General features: G+C 39.4%; 1 protein-coding gene across 1 annotated transcript in view; it reads left to right on the plus strand.

Annotated features, from left to right (window-relative positions):
* The window catches only part of HECA (hdc homolog, cell cycle regulator), a 45,361-nt gene that overhangs the window by 20,071 nt on the left and 9,080 nt on the right, over positions 1 to 16,210 (plus strand). The window contains exon 2 of the mRNA XM_081294505.1: positions 10,102 to 11,142. Coding sequence (XP_081150631.1) covers positions 10,102 to 11,142 — 1,041 coding nt within the window. The remainder of the gene's footprint in view (positions 1 to 10,101; positions 11,143 to 16,210) is intronic.

Below are 16,210 nucleotides of genomic sequence, written 5' to 3' on the forward strand. Positions count from 1 at the left end.
ATGAAACATTTCATAAAAATTATTTCCCAGTTGAGCTTTTGGAAGATGATGAAAGCAGTGAGTTATGGGTTGTATTCCCTGACAGGTCTGCTGATGACCCAGTTTGGCAGTTAATCACGCAGTTATATTTTTACTTGGGGAATATCCTAGGGAAGAGGAAAAGCCATGGTCTTTTTAGCTGTAGTATTAGGATTCCAGTGGTAAAGTGAGTGGGCCAATTCTGCTTTGGCTTTGGCCTCCACTTTAGGGCTCATCAAGAGAGAAGATGCAGGTACAACGTTTTGGGGATGCTGTGTTACAACTTAAATGGTCAATGGGGATCACATTTATAGAATATGATCAAGGAGTTTTGCTGACAAAGGAGAATATTGATAAGGATCACCAAAACCAAGATTTATATTCCATAGAAGGAAAATGCCTTAAAATTGGAATATGATACTAAAGAATGACAAGAAGTCTTTCTCTAGGGTCTTTAAAAAATGGTATACTTTAACAACTCTCTGAACTGTTCTTTGCAGATATACATACTTACATGTATTTGTATATATACTTAATCTGGAGACCCATTCCCATTTTACCATATTGTGATTTGGCTCCCAGAATACCCAGACCTCCTTGTGTTCCGACAGTATGTGTAGATGCTAGGGTGCTTATACAGTTTTCAGTGATCTGGTTCCCCTAAGCTCTAAATCTCCAAGCAAGAGAAAAGGTAGCCTTGCTGATTTATTTTCTAGGACAATGATCCCATTATATGCAAATTGAACTATTTGAATTTCAAAAAATGACAATAATATTAATAAAAGCTTCATATTATATACAAAATTTCAGTGAACCCATTCCCCCAAATTATGCATTAAGCCATCTTATATTTTCAAAGCTGGCAGGTCAGCTGAATTATAAAAATGCTTTGTTACCTAGTGGCCCACCTTTTCTTATAGACAAAAATACCAGCTAACTTTGATGGTGTGTTTGAACTCTTGTTGACAGAACATATTTGAGGACTTTAATGACATTTGTGTTGTTATTTTGACAGTCACTCTTATAATTTTAAATCCTCGTTATAGCTTTTAAAATATTATTTGAATGACTTAAGAGTGCCGAAAGGGCCAGGGTTGTGGCTCAGTGGTAGGGTGCTTGCCTAGCATATGTGAGGCACTGGGTTCGATCTCGGACACCACATAAAAATACAAAAATAAAATAAAGGTATTATGTCCATCTACAACTTAAAAAAAATTTAAAAAGAAAGAAGTGCTGAAAAACATCCAGAAATCAATAACTTTGGAATAGCAATTAGATATGATGAAAGACTCTATAGATAAGCCACACAGTTAATTTATGAGATCAAACAGAAATAGTAGCGATAAAGCTGACATAATTAAGAAGCAGAAGTACAACATAGTGACTGAGGATATATGTGTTCCGAGCATGCTTTCCCCAACGTCTACCCTACATTGGGGTAATCAGTCTTAAATTGTCTCATGAATAAAATGCAGTTGTGTTTTATGATTCCCTGCTACCCAGGCTTGGTAAAAATGGTTTAGGTTGGAAGAGACATCCAACAAGGGACTTATTTGCCTGGGACTGAGGAAAACATCTTTAAAGGGTTAGAAGAAACATTTTGAAGGTTACTTTTCCTTCTCTGGATACATGCCAGACTGCTTTGTTTGTTGTGGGGAAGAAATACATTGCTTGTCCTTTATAAGCTTACAACACATGTGAGAAGTCAGGATTGACAAAGAGTTAAGTTGGAAGAATAGGCAAGACACTGGCAGCCTTTGGCCTCAGAGTATGGAGTATTGAGTGTGGAGGACCTGGAGATAGTGAGCTAGCTTTCTCAGCTGAGAGGGAGGTACTTCTCTGGGCATGGAAGATGTGGGAGAGGTTTGGGTTTGGGGGGCTAAGGAGAGGCACAAGGTGAGAGGAGAGTGTGTCCCCCTGTGTGGTGTGGTGTGTGGCGTTGAGAAGGGGTTGATGTGCCCTGTCAAAAGTGCTAAACTCCTGGTGAGTCCAGGTGAACTGCACATGTGGAGAAAGGAGGGTAGTCATCTCCTCTGTGTAACTTTAAGTTCATTCAAAGTCCCTGATTATTACGTTTAGTGATGTAAAGTGAGATAGCTTTTGATAATAATTGCTTATAGTTGAATGCTTTAGTGCCAGGCTATGTTCAAACTACCTTAATAACTCCTTTGTTCCTCTTGACAGCCCTTTGAAGTAGGTGGTGTTATTTTCACTATTTTACAGGTAAGAAAATAGAGGCACAGGGATGTTAAATTATTTGCCCAAGACTTGAAAACTAATACATTTCAGAGTTGAGAGTCAAATCTAGGCAGGCTGACTCCAGAGTCTGTAGTTTTATGCCATGCACTCTGAATGTAGAGATTGAGGACACTTGTCAGGAACTTCATGCCCCATGGGGGACTACTGTGCAATCGGGGGGGGGGGGTGTTTTCATATACAAGGAATTGCTGTATGGAAAATATTTTCAATAGTTGTTTAGAAACCTTAACATTGACATTTGGTACGCATAGCCAATGAATTTGAGGAAGTGAGGGTTACAGAGAAGGCCTGGCCTGACTCTGAAAGACTTAGTTTGTACTCCCCGACTGCCTGTCCCCCCAGAAGGGCTAAATATCCCTAGAGATTCATCCCTGATTCCTGTCTCTAGTATTTTAGTCACCCCAGTGTACTATATCTGGTTGGGTCATTCTTTCCTCCAACAAAGCATTTATTAAATACCTTTTACAATTTTAACAGTTATGAGTTTATAAGAATGCATAAGACCAGGTCCCTACCTTAGATTTTGCCTAGAAAGCCTTTCATGATTTCACAAGACTCTTTGGATTCCTCCACTGCACCCAGCTCCCAACAGCTTGAGATGCTTGCATCTGTTTTAAGATGGTTGAAAATATTTCATTTCATAGTCAAAACCCTGAAGATTGCAATTCCTGATTTATGGGTCCTTCATTTTGTGTGAATGATTGTCAGGATTGTCAGGGGATTTAGATTTGTCCAGTGGTCAGTGTAAATGACAAATGACTCTTGTCAGACCCTTTACTTTTAATTTAACTAAAAGGAATATAGAGTCTTTTTTTTGTTTTGGTACCAGGGATTGTACAAGGGGCACTTAACTACTGAGCCACATCCCTAGCCTTTTTTTCAGTTTTTCTTTTGAGACAGGAAGTTGCTTAGGGCCTTGTTAAATTGCTGAGGCTTTCTTTGAACTTGCAATCCTCCTGCCTCAGCCTCCTGAGCCTCTGGGATTACAGGTGTGCACCACTGCCTGGCATAGAGTATGGAGTCTTGAAGTAGGGGCAGAAATACAGGATGAGTAGGTTGAGGAGACAAGGCAGACTGCCAGGTGACCTCAGCCTAATTCCCTTGTTGTCTAGACTTGAAACTCCTTCAAATTTTTGTCCAGAATGACATGAAACTTGTTTATTTTAACTCATGCAAGGAAAAATAGATTATAGGCACTGAATGCTTGATGATGAAACTGTAAAAACAGACCTCGGAGGGTTTATATACATTTTTATGACTCTGCATAAGAGAAAATTATCCATATTTCTTGTTAGTTCAGTTATCACAGTTTAGACTAATGTCCCAAGGGCCACTTGTGATACTTGCCTTCCCTGAATGTGAGGTGCTGTTTTTTTCCTCCCATTAAAGGCCTAGTTATCAGATCAATCTGTTTTCCATTTATACCTTTGTGGGACTGCTGTTCTTAAGAGCTAAGGATCTTATAAATTTCTTCCTTTCAGGAAGCAATTAAATGCTTCTGTAATAAAGCTAATTTGTTATAAGTCTGATTTTCAAAGTTGCTGATACTGTTTGTTAGAATTACAAAATCATTTCCTATATGTTTTGGTTAGTTGTAAGACACAAGAAATTGGAAAAGAGGTGTGACGTTATTTGTCTATTAATTTCTAAGTGCCTATTGTATGGTACATACAAAACATTCGAAAAAGTCGGAAATACATTGGAACAGTTTGCATTTAGTTGAAGAGCCATTTACAAAGGCATAAAAATATGGTAGACATAGCATAGAAATGTAGGCATTTTTATGGAACCTTATAGTTTATAAAGTGTTTTCACATATATTTGAGCAGAGTGAGGCATGCATTTTTTATCCTCACTTTACAGATGTGTAAACTGCTCAGTGTCAACTAGTCAGCAGCAGGACTGACACGCAAACCCATCTGTCTTATTGTCCCTGCTGCCTTTCCAGTGTGGATGGGGTGGGAGGCTGTGTGTGAGGTGAGAGAATTGTCAGAAGTCCCTGACTGTTTGATGGCTCACCCTCCTGTTATTCCTAGTCACCCTGTTCCTGAATTGCCTGCCTCCCTTGCAGACTCACTCTTGGGCTGTGTGTGTGTCATGGAGGAAGGTGTCTGTTAGCATGCATTACTCAACATTAAACAAGATCTTGGCCTCATTTGTTTTTGAGGCCTAGCCACAAGGCCACATCAAAGTGGCTGACATGAACAAACAGGCCTGGCAAGTTGAAGTGGGGGCCTGTATTAGTAAGCTTTTCATTGCTATATGGAAATACCTGAGATAGTCCACTTATGAAGAAAAGGTGTTTATTTAGCTTACAGTCTTAAAGGTTTACAGGCATGGAATCTACATTGGCTTGGTTTTGGGGAAGACCCTCTTGGTTGGGTCACATTGTATGGACAATGGCAATGTTAGGGCCATGTGCCAGGAGCAAGTCATCACATAATCAGCCAGGTTATTGCCATTACATTTCAGAAACATTCTCTTCGAGGCTATATCTTGAATGATTGAAGATAAAGCAAAAGAAGAGAGCCACTTGGGTTGGGGCTCAGGCTTTTTGAACTCTTCACTCCAGGAGACTAGTATTCTGCCTTCTAAAGGCAGTGATCCAGGGACCTCCCATCAGGCCCACTTCTTAAAAGTTCCATACCATCTCTCACTGCCACAGTGGGGACCAGGCCTCCAACATATGAGTCTTCGGGCACTCAACCATGTCCAAACCATAGTAGGGCCCTCTGTAGAGTTTTGGAAGGTAGAAAGCACATGAGAATGGTGGTGATGATTATAGACAGTGTTGTTAGACAGATGTGGGCAGGACTGTGGTACCTTCTCTGTGTTGCCTGCATGTACTTTCATTAGAGCTACTAGCACAATTTGCCGTATCTTTCCAGCTCCAAAGGCATGGTGTGTAGGAGGTGCTTAGTATTGCTTAAATGATACATTTTCTGCTGATTTGAAATATAAACAAGATTTTTCATTCTTAGTCTACCTTAGTCTATTTTTTAAAAATATTTATTTATTTAGTTAGTTAGTTTTTGGCGGACACAACATCTTTGTTTGTATGTGGTGCTGAGGATCGAACCCGGGCCGCATGCATGCCAGGCGAGCGCGCTACCGCTTGAGCCACATCCCCAGCCCTAGTCTATATTTTTTAAAGAAATGTCAAGTAAATCTCAGAATTATGCAATTTGAATATTGTGAATGTAAGGGTATAGTTAGGCCATCTTTTCATTTGAGTTTATTAGCCTGGGTTAATATATTTTGGTTATTGCTATTTCATTTTGGAGACATTCCCTGCAAGTCTGTTCCTCTGGAGGATTGAAGATAAGTGACTGAACTTTATTTAATTGACTAATTAACATTTTAAAGGACACTAAAGGTCACAGCCCAGGTGACTGCAGTTAATTTTCTCCGCATTTCAAACCACTCTTCTACTTTTTTTCACTGTGCTTTTAGTATATTCAGGTCTCTTCTGGGATTATAGATCTCTCCCTTCCTCTGCTCCTCTTGTCAGGTGTGAGTCTTATGTATAGTGTCTTTAATGCAACTTTATTCAGCCTTGACTTTGTAAAAGGCCTGGGCCCAGTGGTCTCAGGAACTCAAAGATGAGTGTTCTCTCCTGAGTTGTCATCTGGCAGGACCACAGTGATAGACTCCAGTAAGGTTAAGACCATACCATGCTGAGAGGAGTCCGGTGGCACAGGGAGGAAAGTCCTGGTGTCTGCATTGATCCCTGGAGTGGGAGGAAGAGTGGATGTTTAATAGGTATCCAGGCCCTGTTCTAAGCACTGTGTGTATTAGTTTTTGTTTATCCTTGTACAGTTTATGGTATGTTCTGTTATTTGCATTTTATACAGAGGAAACTGACGTAAAAGTTAAGTACTTGTCCAAGGGCTCGTGGCTCATAAATGGTACTGTTTAATAATGTGAATTGCTGTCCTAGACAAAACAGGATTTGAACAGATGAAGATTAAGAATTGTGCACACCTAGAACCTAGGTGGGGAAGCTACAGTAATCAGATACATGGAGGTATACAAGTCGGCTATTTTGCTAAGACCCTGGAATTGCATACTAAAGGGAATAACTGTAACACACAGATAGTCATATCTAGTATTCACACAGGCTTTGTGGGGTCCTCCTGCCTGTGCTGATGCATTTGGTGGAATGTAGTGGTTATTAAGTGGGCAGTGGTGAGGTTGTGAAGGTTTTTGAGTAGGGGAATCATAGTGTTTGTTCCTGCTTCTGTCTTGTCAAGCTGTCCTGAATTGTTGACATTTATTCCCCCAGTGCCTGACCATGCTTAGGTCTCAGCATTTGCTCTTCTCTGTCCTCTGCCCATTCTCTTTTCTTCCCTCTACAGTTATACTTCTGAAAGAGTTTCTTGGAGAGACATCTGCATATATTTCTACTTTTTCACCTCGCCATCAGTGGCTCACTGTCTGCCTCTGGCCTCACCACCATCATGCCACTGGATTGTCCTCACTAAGGTGGCAGTACCCAACTCACTGCTTATTTTTGCAAGGACATTTCAGGCTTATCTTATCCAATAGTTCCCAACCAAGGATGATGTTGCTTCCTAGGGGATATCTTGAAGTGTCTGGAGATGTTTTGGGTGTCACAATCGGGCAAATGGAGTATTACTGGCAGCTATGGGTAGAAATGTTACTTAGAACATATTAAAAATTCTCAGGATGGCTTCCACACAAGGAATTGCCCAGCCCAAAGTGTCAGTAGTGCAAAGGCTGAGAAACTAATCTTACCAGGTACTCTGGGACATTGCACAGTCCTCTATTCGTAATACTTTTCCCTAACTGATTTGATGGAATTTCTGACTTGTCTTCCAGTGATTCTCCTTTTTTTTTTTTTTTTTAACCAATTTCTGTTGAGGACTTTTCTTCTCTAGTCTTGGTACTAACCCTTATTTCCCAGGATTCTTTCATCAGTTTCTTGTTTATGCCCATTCCTCCAATTCCTTTTGAGCATCCCATGGGTCTCAGGACCTCTATCTCTGGGTAACTCATTCCACATCTGTACTCTCAGCTCAGACTCTTTTAAGTTCTAATTACATTCATGTCTTTTTCTAACTTGATATTGTATTGCATGGGTACTTGCAGCTAACTCAGCAGGTTCAAATTAGGGGAGCCCAAAGTCTTCTGTCCATACCTGTCCCTGTTCAGCATCTTGTGAGTTCTCATGTGCTGTCATCTGATACTGCTACAGGAGATCAGGGACTCACCATTCCACCAGATAACTAGAGCTCTTGTCTTTGGACTACCTGCTTTTAGTCCCATGCCCCACACTGCCACTAAGGAGCACATTCTAAAACAGAATCATGAGGCTGAGAGTCGTCCTTTAGTGTCTCACGTACAGGGGATTTGTCTAAATTCCTGCACATAGCACATGGAAACTTTGCAGTCAAGTCCAGGGGTTTCCATTTGGGATTAATACTGCCCTCCAAAGGGGCCTTTGAAATGTTATGGGCATCAGAGTTATGGGAAGGTAAGGTGGGTGGAAGCTACAGATATTAAGTGTTCTTATAATGTACTGGACAGCCCTATTCCACAAAGAATTGTTCAGGCACCAGCAGAGCCCTCACTGAGAAAAGACAAATTTAATTTTTAGCTTCTTTCTAAAATAGTGGAGGGAGAAGTGCTGAGCACCAGGACTGGGAAGTACTTCTTTTGAGGAATGGGAGGCAAAGGAGGAACTAGATGGTAATAAAATAGCACATAAATGCGGAGAAGAGTTTAAGGGGAGTGATGAATTGTATTGAAAATTGTAGAAATGCAGAGACCAGGTGGGGAAGTCTACTGGTCATGTTGCTCTGCATGGTGCTTTTCTCATCTCTGGGCTTGTAATTAAACTCAGCCCCTGCTCCATATAACTGGCAGCTCCTACTTTGGGCCTGTGGCTTCTGGCCTCTTTCTTTGGCATTCCTGGAATCCTTTCTGTTGCTACACCACCAGGCTCTCAGTCTCCGAGTTTGGCCCTACTTTTGACCAATTTTGCCATATCTAGTTTAGCGTCTCCACCACCTCATTACAGAGCTTATTTCACAAATTAAAATGTCCTAGTTGTATCATAAAGATTCAGCTAATAAGAACAATAGTGACAATAACATTAGTAAATCCTATATGCAAAGTACTATGCTAAAAGCTCTAAGCATTTTCTACTTAATCCTCACTAAAATCTCTATAAGGAAGTAACTAATTATGCCCATTTATAGTTGAGGAAGTTGAGAATTAAATAGGTGAAGTAACCAGTCCACTTTTATAAGCTAGTATTCTATGGAACTGGGCTTCCAGTTCTTTTTCCTTTCATTTAAAAAGTATATTTCATTTTTTAGAACAGTTTTTTAAGTTCACAGCAAATTATGAGTTCAGAGAGTTCCTGCACACTCCCTACCCCCACACATGCATAACATCCCACTATCAACATTCTCCACGGAGCGGTACATTTGTTACAGTGGATTAACCCACACTGACATCATTATCACTCAATTTCATAGTTTACCTTAGGGTTAATTGTTGATGCTGCATACTCTGTGAATTTTGACAAATGTATCCACCATTATAATGTCATGGAATAGTTTCACTGTCATAAAAATCATCTGTGCTCTGTTCATCCATCCCTCTTTCTGGAAACTATTGATTTTTTAGTGTTTCTATCAAATTTTTTGACATTTAAAAAATTCTATATGTTTTATACATCAAAACACATTCCGCTGTCATATATAACTAAAAAGAACAAATAAAAAAATGAGTTCTAAGTTCATTGAGTTATCATTGAGAAGTTACAGGAATCCAGTGGAATTCTAATCTCTATACCACACTTGCTATTTAAGAAATAGGTTCTGGGCTGGGGTTGTGGCTCAGTGACAGAGTGCTTGCCTCACATGTGTGAGGCACTGGATTCGATTTTCAGCACTGTATATAAGTAAAAAATAAATAAAGGTCCATAGAAAATTAAATATATATATATATATATATATATTAAAAGGTCCATAAAAAAAAAGAAATAGGTTCTGGGAACTGGGGATATAGCTTGGTGGTATAGTGCTTGCCTAGCCTATGTGTGAGGTCCTGGGTTTTAACCCCAGCCCTGGAGGTGAAATGAGTTCTGCTTTGTGCCATCATCTTTTCCTTCTGTTCTGGGAACTTGCTTGGCTGTTTGTAACGTGTGAGACCTTTGCTTAAGACCGGGTAGAGACATCTCATTGTTTTTGTGAAAGAACTGGGAGAACTCTGATTTTTTTCCCTTTATAGTCTGGCAGTGGAATTCTTTGTAGACCAGTAAGTTAGTTTGACCACACATAACTGTCATTAGGTCAGCTCACTCTAGAAGAGAATTGGAGCTGAGGCTTATCTGTTTTCTCTCTTCTGATATTCAGGACAACTTAAAGCCCATGATAAAGGGCTTTGAAAGTGCCAACAGAATTGCTTCATATTATTTCTTAGTTCTCTGGAGTGATTATTCATTTTTAAAGGAACCTTGTAACTGCCTGTCTTTATACCCACCCCACATCTTAGGAAAACCTCATACTGTACTGTTGCAAGTACTGACACAAAATTGCACTTGAAGAATCCAGACTTTTTGAAGCTCACTGGTTTGTTTTTTAACAGATAACAAATATCAGAAAATAAATTTCCTTGGTACAACTTCATACCAGAAGAAAATGGTAAATGTTTTTTAATTTTGTCTAGTAGTTATTCCAGTAGTGGCATATCTCTGGCATGAATGGGCTGAAGTGGATGATAGGTTTGCTGTCTGGATTGGTGTCTGCTGGTGTCCTGTGCACTGAGTCTCTCTTTTGGTTCCTCTTCCAGAAGCCCTATGTGCCACACCCTTGCTCTGCAGCTTCGGGAGACCAGTGGACCTGGAGAAGGATGACTATCAGAAGGTGGTGTGCAACAATGAGCACTGCCCTTACAGCACCTGGATGCACCTGCAGTGCTTCTATGAGTGGGAGAGCAGCATCCTGGCACAATTCAACTGCATTGGCCGGGCTCGCAGCTGGAATGAGAAGCAGTGCCGTCAGAACATGTGGACCAAGAAGGGCTATGACCTGGCCTTCCGATTCTGCTCCTGTCGCTGTGGTCAGGGCCACTTAAAGAAGGACACAGACTGGTACCAGGTGAAGCGGATGCAGGACGAGAAAAAGAAGAAGTCTGGGTCAGAGAAGAACACAGGGAGGACCCCAGGGGAGGCTGGGGAGGAGGCAAAAAAATGCAGGCCCCCAAACAAGTCTCAGAAAGGCCTGAACCATGATCTCCCCCGACGACATTCCATGGACCGGCAGAACTCCCAGGAAAAGGTCGTCAGTGCCACAGCCTATGGTGCCCGTTCCCCTTGTGGCTCCCCTGGCCAGTCCCCACCTACTGGCTACTCTATCCTTTCCCCTGCCCACTTCAGTGGTCCCCGCTCCTCCAGATACCTTGGGGAATTCTTAAAGAATGCCATCCATCTTGAGCCTCACAAAAAGGCCATGGCTGGGGGCCATGTGTTCAGAAATGCCCACTTCGATTATGCTCCAACTGGGTTATCTGTTCACAGGGGGGGACACTTTGATACCCCTGTACAGTTCCTACGGCGGCTGGACCTCTCTGAGCTCCTCACTCACATCCCCAGGCACAAGCTGAACACTTTTCATGTAAGGATGGAAGATGATGCTCAAGTGGGCCAGGGCGAGGATCTACGGAAGTTCATTCTTGCAGCCCTCAGTGCCAGCCACAGAAATGTTGTAAACTGTGCTCTGTGCCACCGGGCACTCCCTGTCTTCGAACAGTTCCCTCTGGTGGATGGAACTCTGTTCTTAAGCCCCTCAAGACATGATGAGATCGAATATGATGTTCCTTGCCACCTTCAAGGTATAGGTGTTGATTCACCTTGCCTGATTACTGTTTGTTAAAACTCAAAAAAAGCTAACAAGGTGGAATTGCTCTGTTTTGACTTAATTTTAATTGATGTATTTTTGTTCTAGTCAGGTGCTAGGTAACATGTGAATGTTTCAGCTTCGCCCAGTGAGGTGATGGTGATTTTTGTACTCTGATGTCACTGTACCAAGTATAGTTGGCCTGGTGGGTAATTTTATGTTCTTTTTCTGCTTTAATTTGAAGAGAGGATTACTGGTGTATAGTTTTTCATAATTGGGAGGGAATTTAGGAAAGGAATTGTATAATTCTCGCTGGCTATGAAATAGTTTCTTTTGAATCCTGTGTTAATGTGTCCAGAAAGCTGTACATTTTCTTCGATCATAACAGGGGGTGGGGGGGCGGACGCGGAATAAGGAACAGGATGGGCCAATATGTTTTCAGACTAGTTGAATTAATTTTGAAATTGTGAAAGATGAGACTGTCTTATTAGCATCAAAAGGAAAGTGCAGAAACCCCAGACATTATTTTGGTGATGGTGGGAACAGTGGGAAAGTTTATGTGGATGATATCCAAGAACTTAGGCAAATTTGAAGCATAAATTGAATGACATGGGGTTGGATAGTACAAGTGTGAAATCTCTTTAATTTTTATAAAATGATTGAATCTCCATAAAGATGAGATGCATGACATATACCATGTTCATACCTTTAAAAGTGTGCTAAAAAGCCTGTAGTGAAAATAATATATCTCTGCTTTTTTCCCACCAGCTCCTGCTGTCTCAGTCCCCAGAGACAAGCATTTCAAATCTTCACTGATTTTGAAAAGCTTTAACATCATAATTTAAATACTGTTATCTTCATTCTCCAGTTTTAGATATTATCTGTTAGTTTTTATGGTGGATGAGTATACATCCCCCCTTTTTAGGAGAAAATATCACAATTCTTGGTTAAATCCTTAATGTTTTTGCTGCTATGAGTTGTAAATATTTAGTGTTGAGCCAAAGCATATGGCTATATTTCCTATTATAGAGATACCTTTTGTTTTCATTAGAGTTAATTCATATTTTTATTTGCTTAGGTTTTTTTTTATATATATATAATGTTGGCTAGTTGCTCTCTCTCTCTCTCCAGGAGCTTTACAAACCTTTCAAAAGCATTTCCACATACCTGACAGACATTTTTGTGTTTTTTTTTTCTTCAGAAAATGTTCCTCACAGAGCCTTTTATCCCCCTGTTCCTATTTATCCTGGTACCCTTAGGACCTGCTGTACTTCAGCTATCCTTGGAAAGCCTTCATTTCTTTTCCTGTGTAAATTTTGCTTCCTAGATCCCATATTTTCTTTTTTCTTGGTTTATTCCTTCAGTTTGTTAGGAGACATCATTAGGACTAAGTTTCTGAAGTAAGAGAGCATGGGAATACATGATTTGAGACTTTAAAAGTCTGTTTCAATTCTGTTTTCACACTTGACTACTATTTAACCGGGTATAGTCATCTAAATTAAAAAATATTTTCCCCTGAGAGTTTTGAAAGTATTTCTTTTATTTTCTTCTTAAAGGTATTTCTGTATTACAGTGTTGATATTAGGAAGTCTGATTTCTTTTTCTTGTCTCTTCTTCTATCTTCACCCCATCCTGCAGGTTTCTTATATTCCTGGTGTTCTAATTTCACCATGATATCTGCTCTTCCCCTACCCACTCCATTCATTATGCTGTGTACTCTCTTGGGCTATTGATTCAAAACCTTCAGTTTGGAAGGATTTTATTTTGTATTATTTCTTTGATAAATTTTCTCCTCATTGTCACTTAAAAAAAAATTACTATAGAACTCCTGTTAATTAGATGTTGGATCTCTTATATTCATCCTACTTTTTGGTTGAGCGAGAATTCTTCATGGCCCTTTTATTTATCTCTTTATTCTTTTTTTCTAGGAGATTTCCTTGACTTTCTGTTCTCATACTTTTAATTCCTAAGAGCTCTTTTTAATAGCTTTCTGTTCTTAATTCATGAATACGATTTCTTTTTCTTAACGATTTCTTATGTTATATTTCTGAGCAAGAAAAGGGAGCTGAATTCAAAAGGAGTAGTCTCATTCATTTTGAGAATTTTACTTAATTCTTTTTTAGCCTTTGTTTTAAAGCAGAACACTCCAAAACTTCATGGCTTAAAAGCAGTTATGATTTAAGAACTTTTCCCAATTCTATGGGTGGGTTGGTTGGAACAATCTTTCATACACATCTAGCAGCTGTCAGACTAGATGCTTCAGGAGTCTCAGCTGGAACGGCTCATTTAGGATCTATGTAGTCTTCATCTTCCCTTAGGCTAGTTTTATTTTGTTTTTAATTGATACATAATAACACCATACTCATACATATTTGTGAGGTACAATGTGATGTTTTTATATATGTATACATTGTATAATCATCACATCAGGCTATTTAGGATATCTGTCACCTTGTACATTTACCTTTCTTTGTTGATGAGAACATTCAAAATCCTCTTCTGATATTGTTAACTTTAGTTACCTTACTGTGCAATAGAATACCAGAATTTACTCCTTCCTAATTAACTTTGTACCAACTAGGCAATCTCTTTCTCCCCTTCCCAGTCTTGAGTAGCCACTATTCTCCCTGTGTTTCTATGAGTTCAACTTTTTTTTTAAAAGATTCTACTCTAAAATTGTGATATTTGCCTTTCTGTGCCTGATTTATTTCACTTAGCATGACAAGTTCATCCATGTTGCCACAAGTTATAGGATTTCATCTTTATATGGTTGAATAACGTTCCATTGTGTATATGTACGATATTTTCTTTATTGAATCATCCATTGATAGACACTTGGTTGGTTCTATATCTTGGCTGTTGTGAATGATGCTGCAGTGAACATGGGAGCATAGTAACTCTTTAACATACCAATTTCATTTCCTTTGGATATATACCTGTACCACTACTATTGTTGAATCACATGGGTAGTTGTAGTTTTAATTGTTTTTTTTACACAGAATATCAAATATTTTATTGTCACCATGTAATCAGTGACAAATTTTAATTTTTTGAAAGACCTCTGTGCTGCTTTCTGTAGTGGCTATACTAATTTACATCCACTTGGGCTTGGACTTATTCACATGGCATTATGAGAACAGCTTTCCAGAGGGTGAAAGTAGAAGCTTCAGGGACTCTTCAGAGGCTTGAGCTTAAGGCTGAGTTCCAAAACTCCTCCCATATGCTGTTCATCAGCCTAAGTCCTGAGTCCAGCCCAGGTTCTGAGGATATTAGAATATTCTGCTTCTTGAGGAAAGAGGCAATTTTCTGGTTGCTTGTAATTTGCAGCACTCCCCACCTTGCCATTTCCCATTTCAGCAGCTTATCCCCTGTTCTCAGTGTTTATTTTCCAGTATGAGAGCTAAATTATTTCCTATTCCTTTATCCACTTTGCAGCCTCATATATTTTGGTTTAAGATTATAGGTACTTCATTGTTTCATGGAAGATGGAGTTTGTGTTTTATTCCTTTTTTTAAATCCTGTTTGCTGGAATTTTAGAAGGAAGTGTTGTAGAAACACATTTGTTTCTCCATTTTAAAATTTGAACCATTCTTGGGCTGGGGTGGTGGCTCAGTGGTAGAGCGCTTGCCTAGCACTCTTGAAGCACTGGGTTTGATCCCCAGTACAACATAAAGAAACTAAATAAACAAAATAAAGCTATTGTGTCCATCTAAATACATATATATTTGAACCATTCTTTATGAAGATGAATGAGAGTGCATAGATAGAAGGCCACATTTCTTATGAATTGAAAGATTTTGAACAATTTTTTGAAATATCTTTATTTTATTTATTTTTATGTGGTGCTGAGGATCAAACCCAGTGCTTCACACGTGCTAGGCAAGCACTGTACCACTGAGCCACAACTCCAGCCCCGATTTTGAACAATTTTTAAAAAGCACAATTACATGCCCCCAAAGTTATTTGAAAGGGTTGGGCCCTAGAGACTTAAATTTTAATTTAAAGTTTTAACTTTATTTTTGTAGCCTAAATGCAGAATGATGAAAGCCTACTGCATGGTGACAGTGGGAATCAAAAGGAGGGAATATCTTCAAGAGATTATTTTAAAGGAAAATGGCGCATTTTGGGACTCCTTGACTATAGAGGATGAAGAGTTTTTGTTGGCCACTTTGGTTCTAGATCAGATAAGTGGTGCTGACCCAGACAGGAGCAGAGAAGTTGGGAATAGGACCTGATTTGGGAGGCAAAGAAGATGAAAGCATTTGTATTTGAATGTATGTTGGGACTTTTGCATGGAGATATCTAGCAAGCACTGTTCAAAATACATTAGCATTGGGATTAACACCAGGAGCTTATTTTATAACAGTGGTGGTTAAATCTTGAGTACAAGGAGAAAAGAGAAAGAAAAGAAAGAGGATATGAGAGAGCCCAAGACCAAGTCTTGAGATTAAGTATTAGGGAGTGGTTGGAGAAAGAGGTGAAAATTAGATTGGCCCCTGTCATTTGTATTCCCATAAATATGTAATCATACACAAATAGATAATGAATGTTTTAGATATATACTATAAAAGTATTGAGAATTCACTGTTAATTTTATAATCTGAAGGTCAAAGTGTCTAATCATTACCAGAGAAGTCACAAATGAGACCTTGGACATGTGTCAGTGTTTTTGTGGTATATCTCAGAGATGTATGGGTGATCTTACTTATAACAGGTTTGTGTAGTTCATTTTTTCCACCAGGGTTCCCAACCATATATTCCTTAAAGTATTTTCAATGGCAATAAGAAGTCAACATTCCAGGCTATGGGATTCCACAGTATACAGTTGATTATGTGCTGCTGAAAAATTTGCTGTTTTCAGTGGTGGACCCTGTAGATTGTTATTCCCTTGCCCTACCCCTGATCTTCCCCCACTGCTACCTCCACCTGTGCCCTCATGCTCTGATTCTTCCTCTGAGAAAATGTTTTGTTTGGTTTTAATAATTTATTAACATGGGTCTAATTAGAAAGGTCTTATTGACCTTCTTTACCACTTTGCACCACATGTCATTTTTTTTTAAAGA

Source organism: Spermophilus citellus, assembly GCF_964194105.1.
Source record: "Spermophilus citellus genome assembly, chromosome: 5".
In the NCBI taxonomy this organism is placed as follows: domain Eukaryota; kingdom Metazoa; phylum Chordata; class Mammalia; order Rodentia; family Sciuridae; genus Spermophilus; species Spermophilus citellus.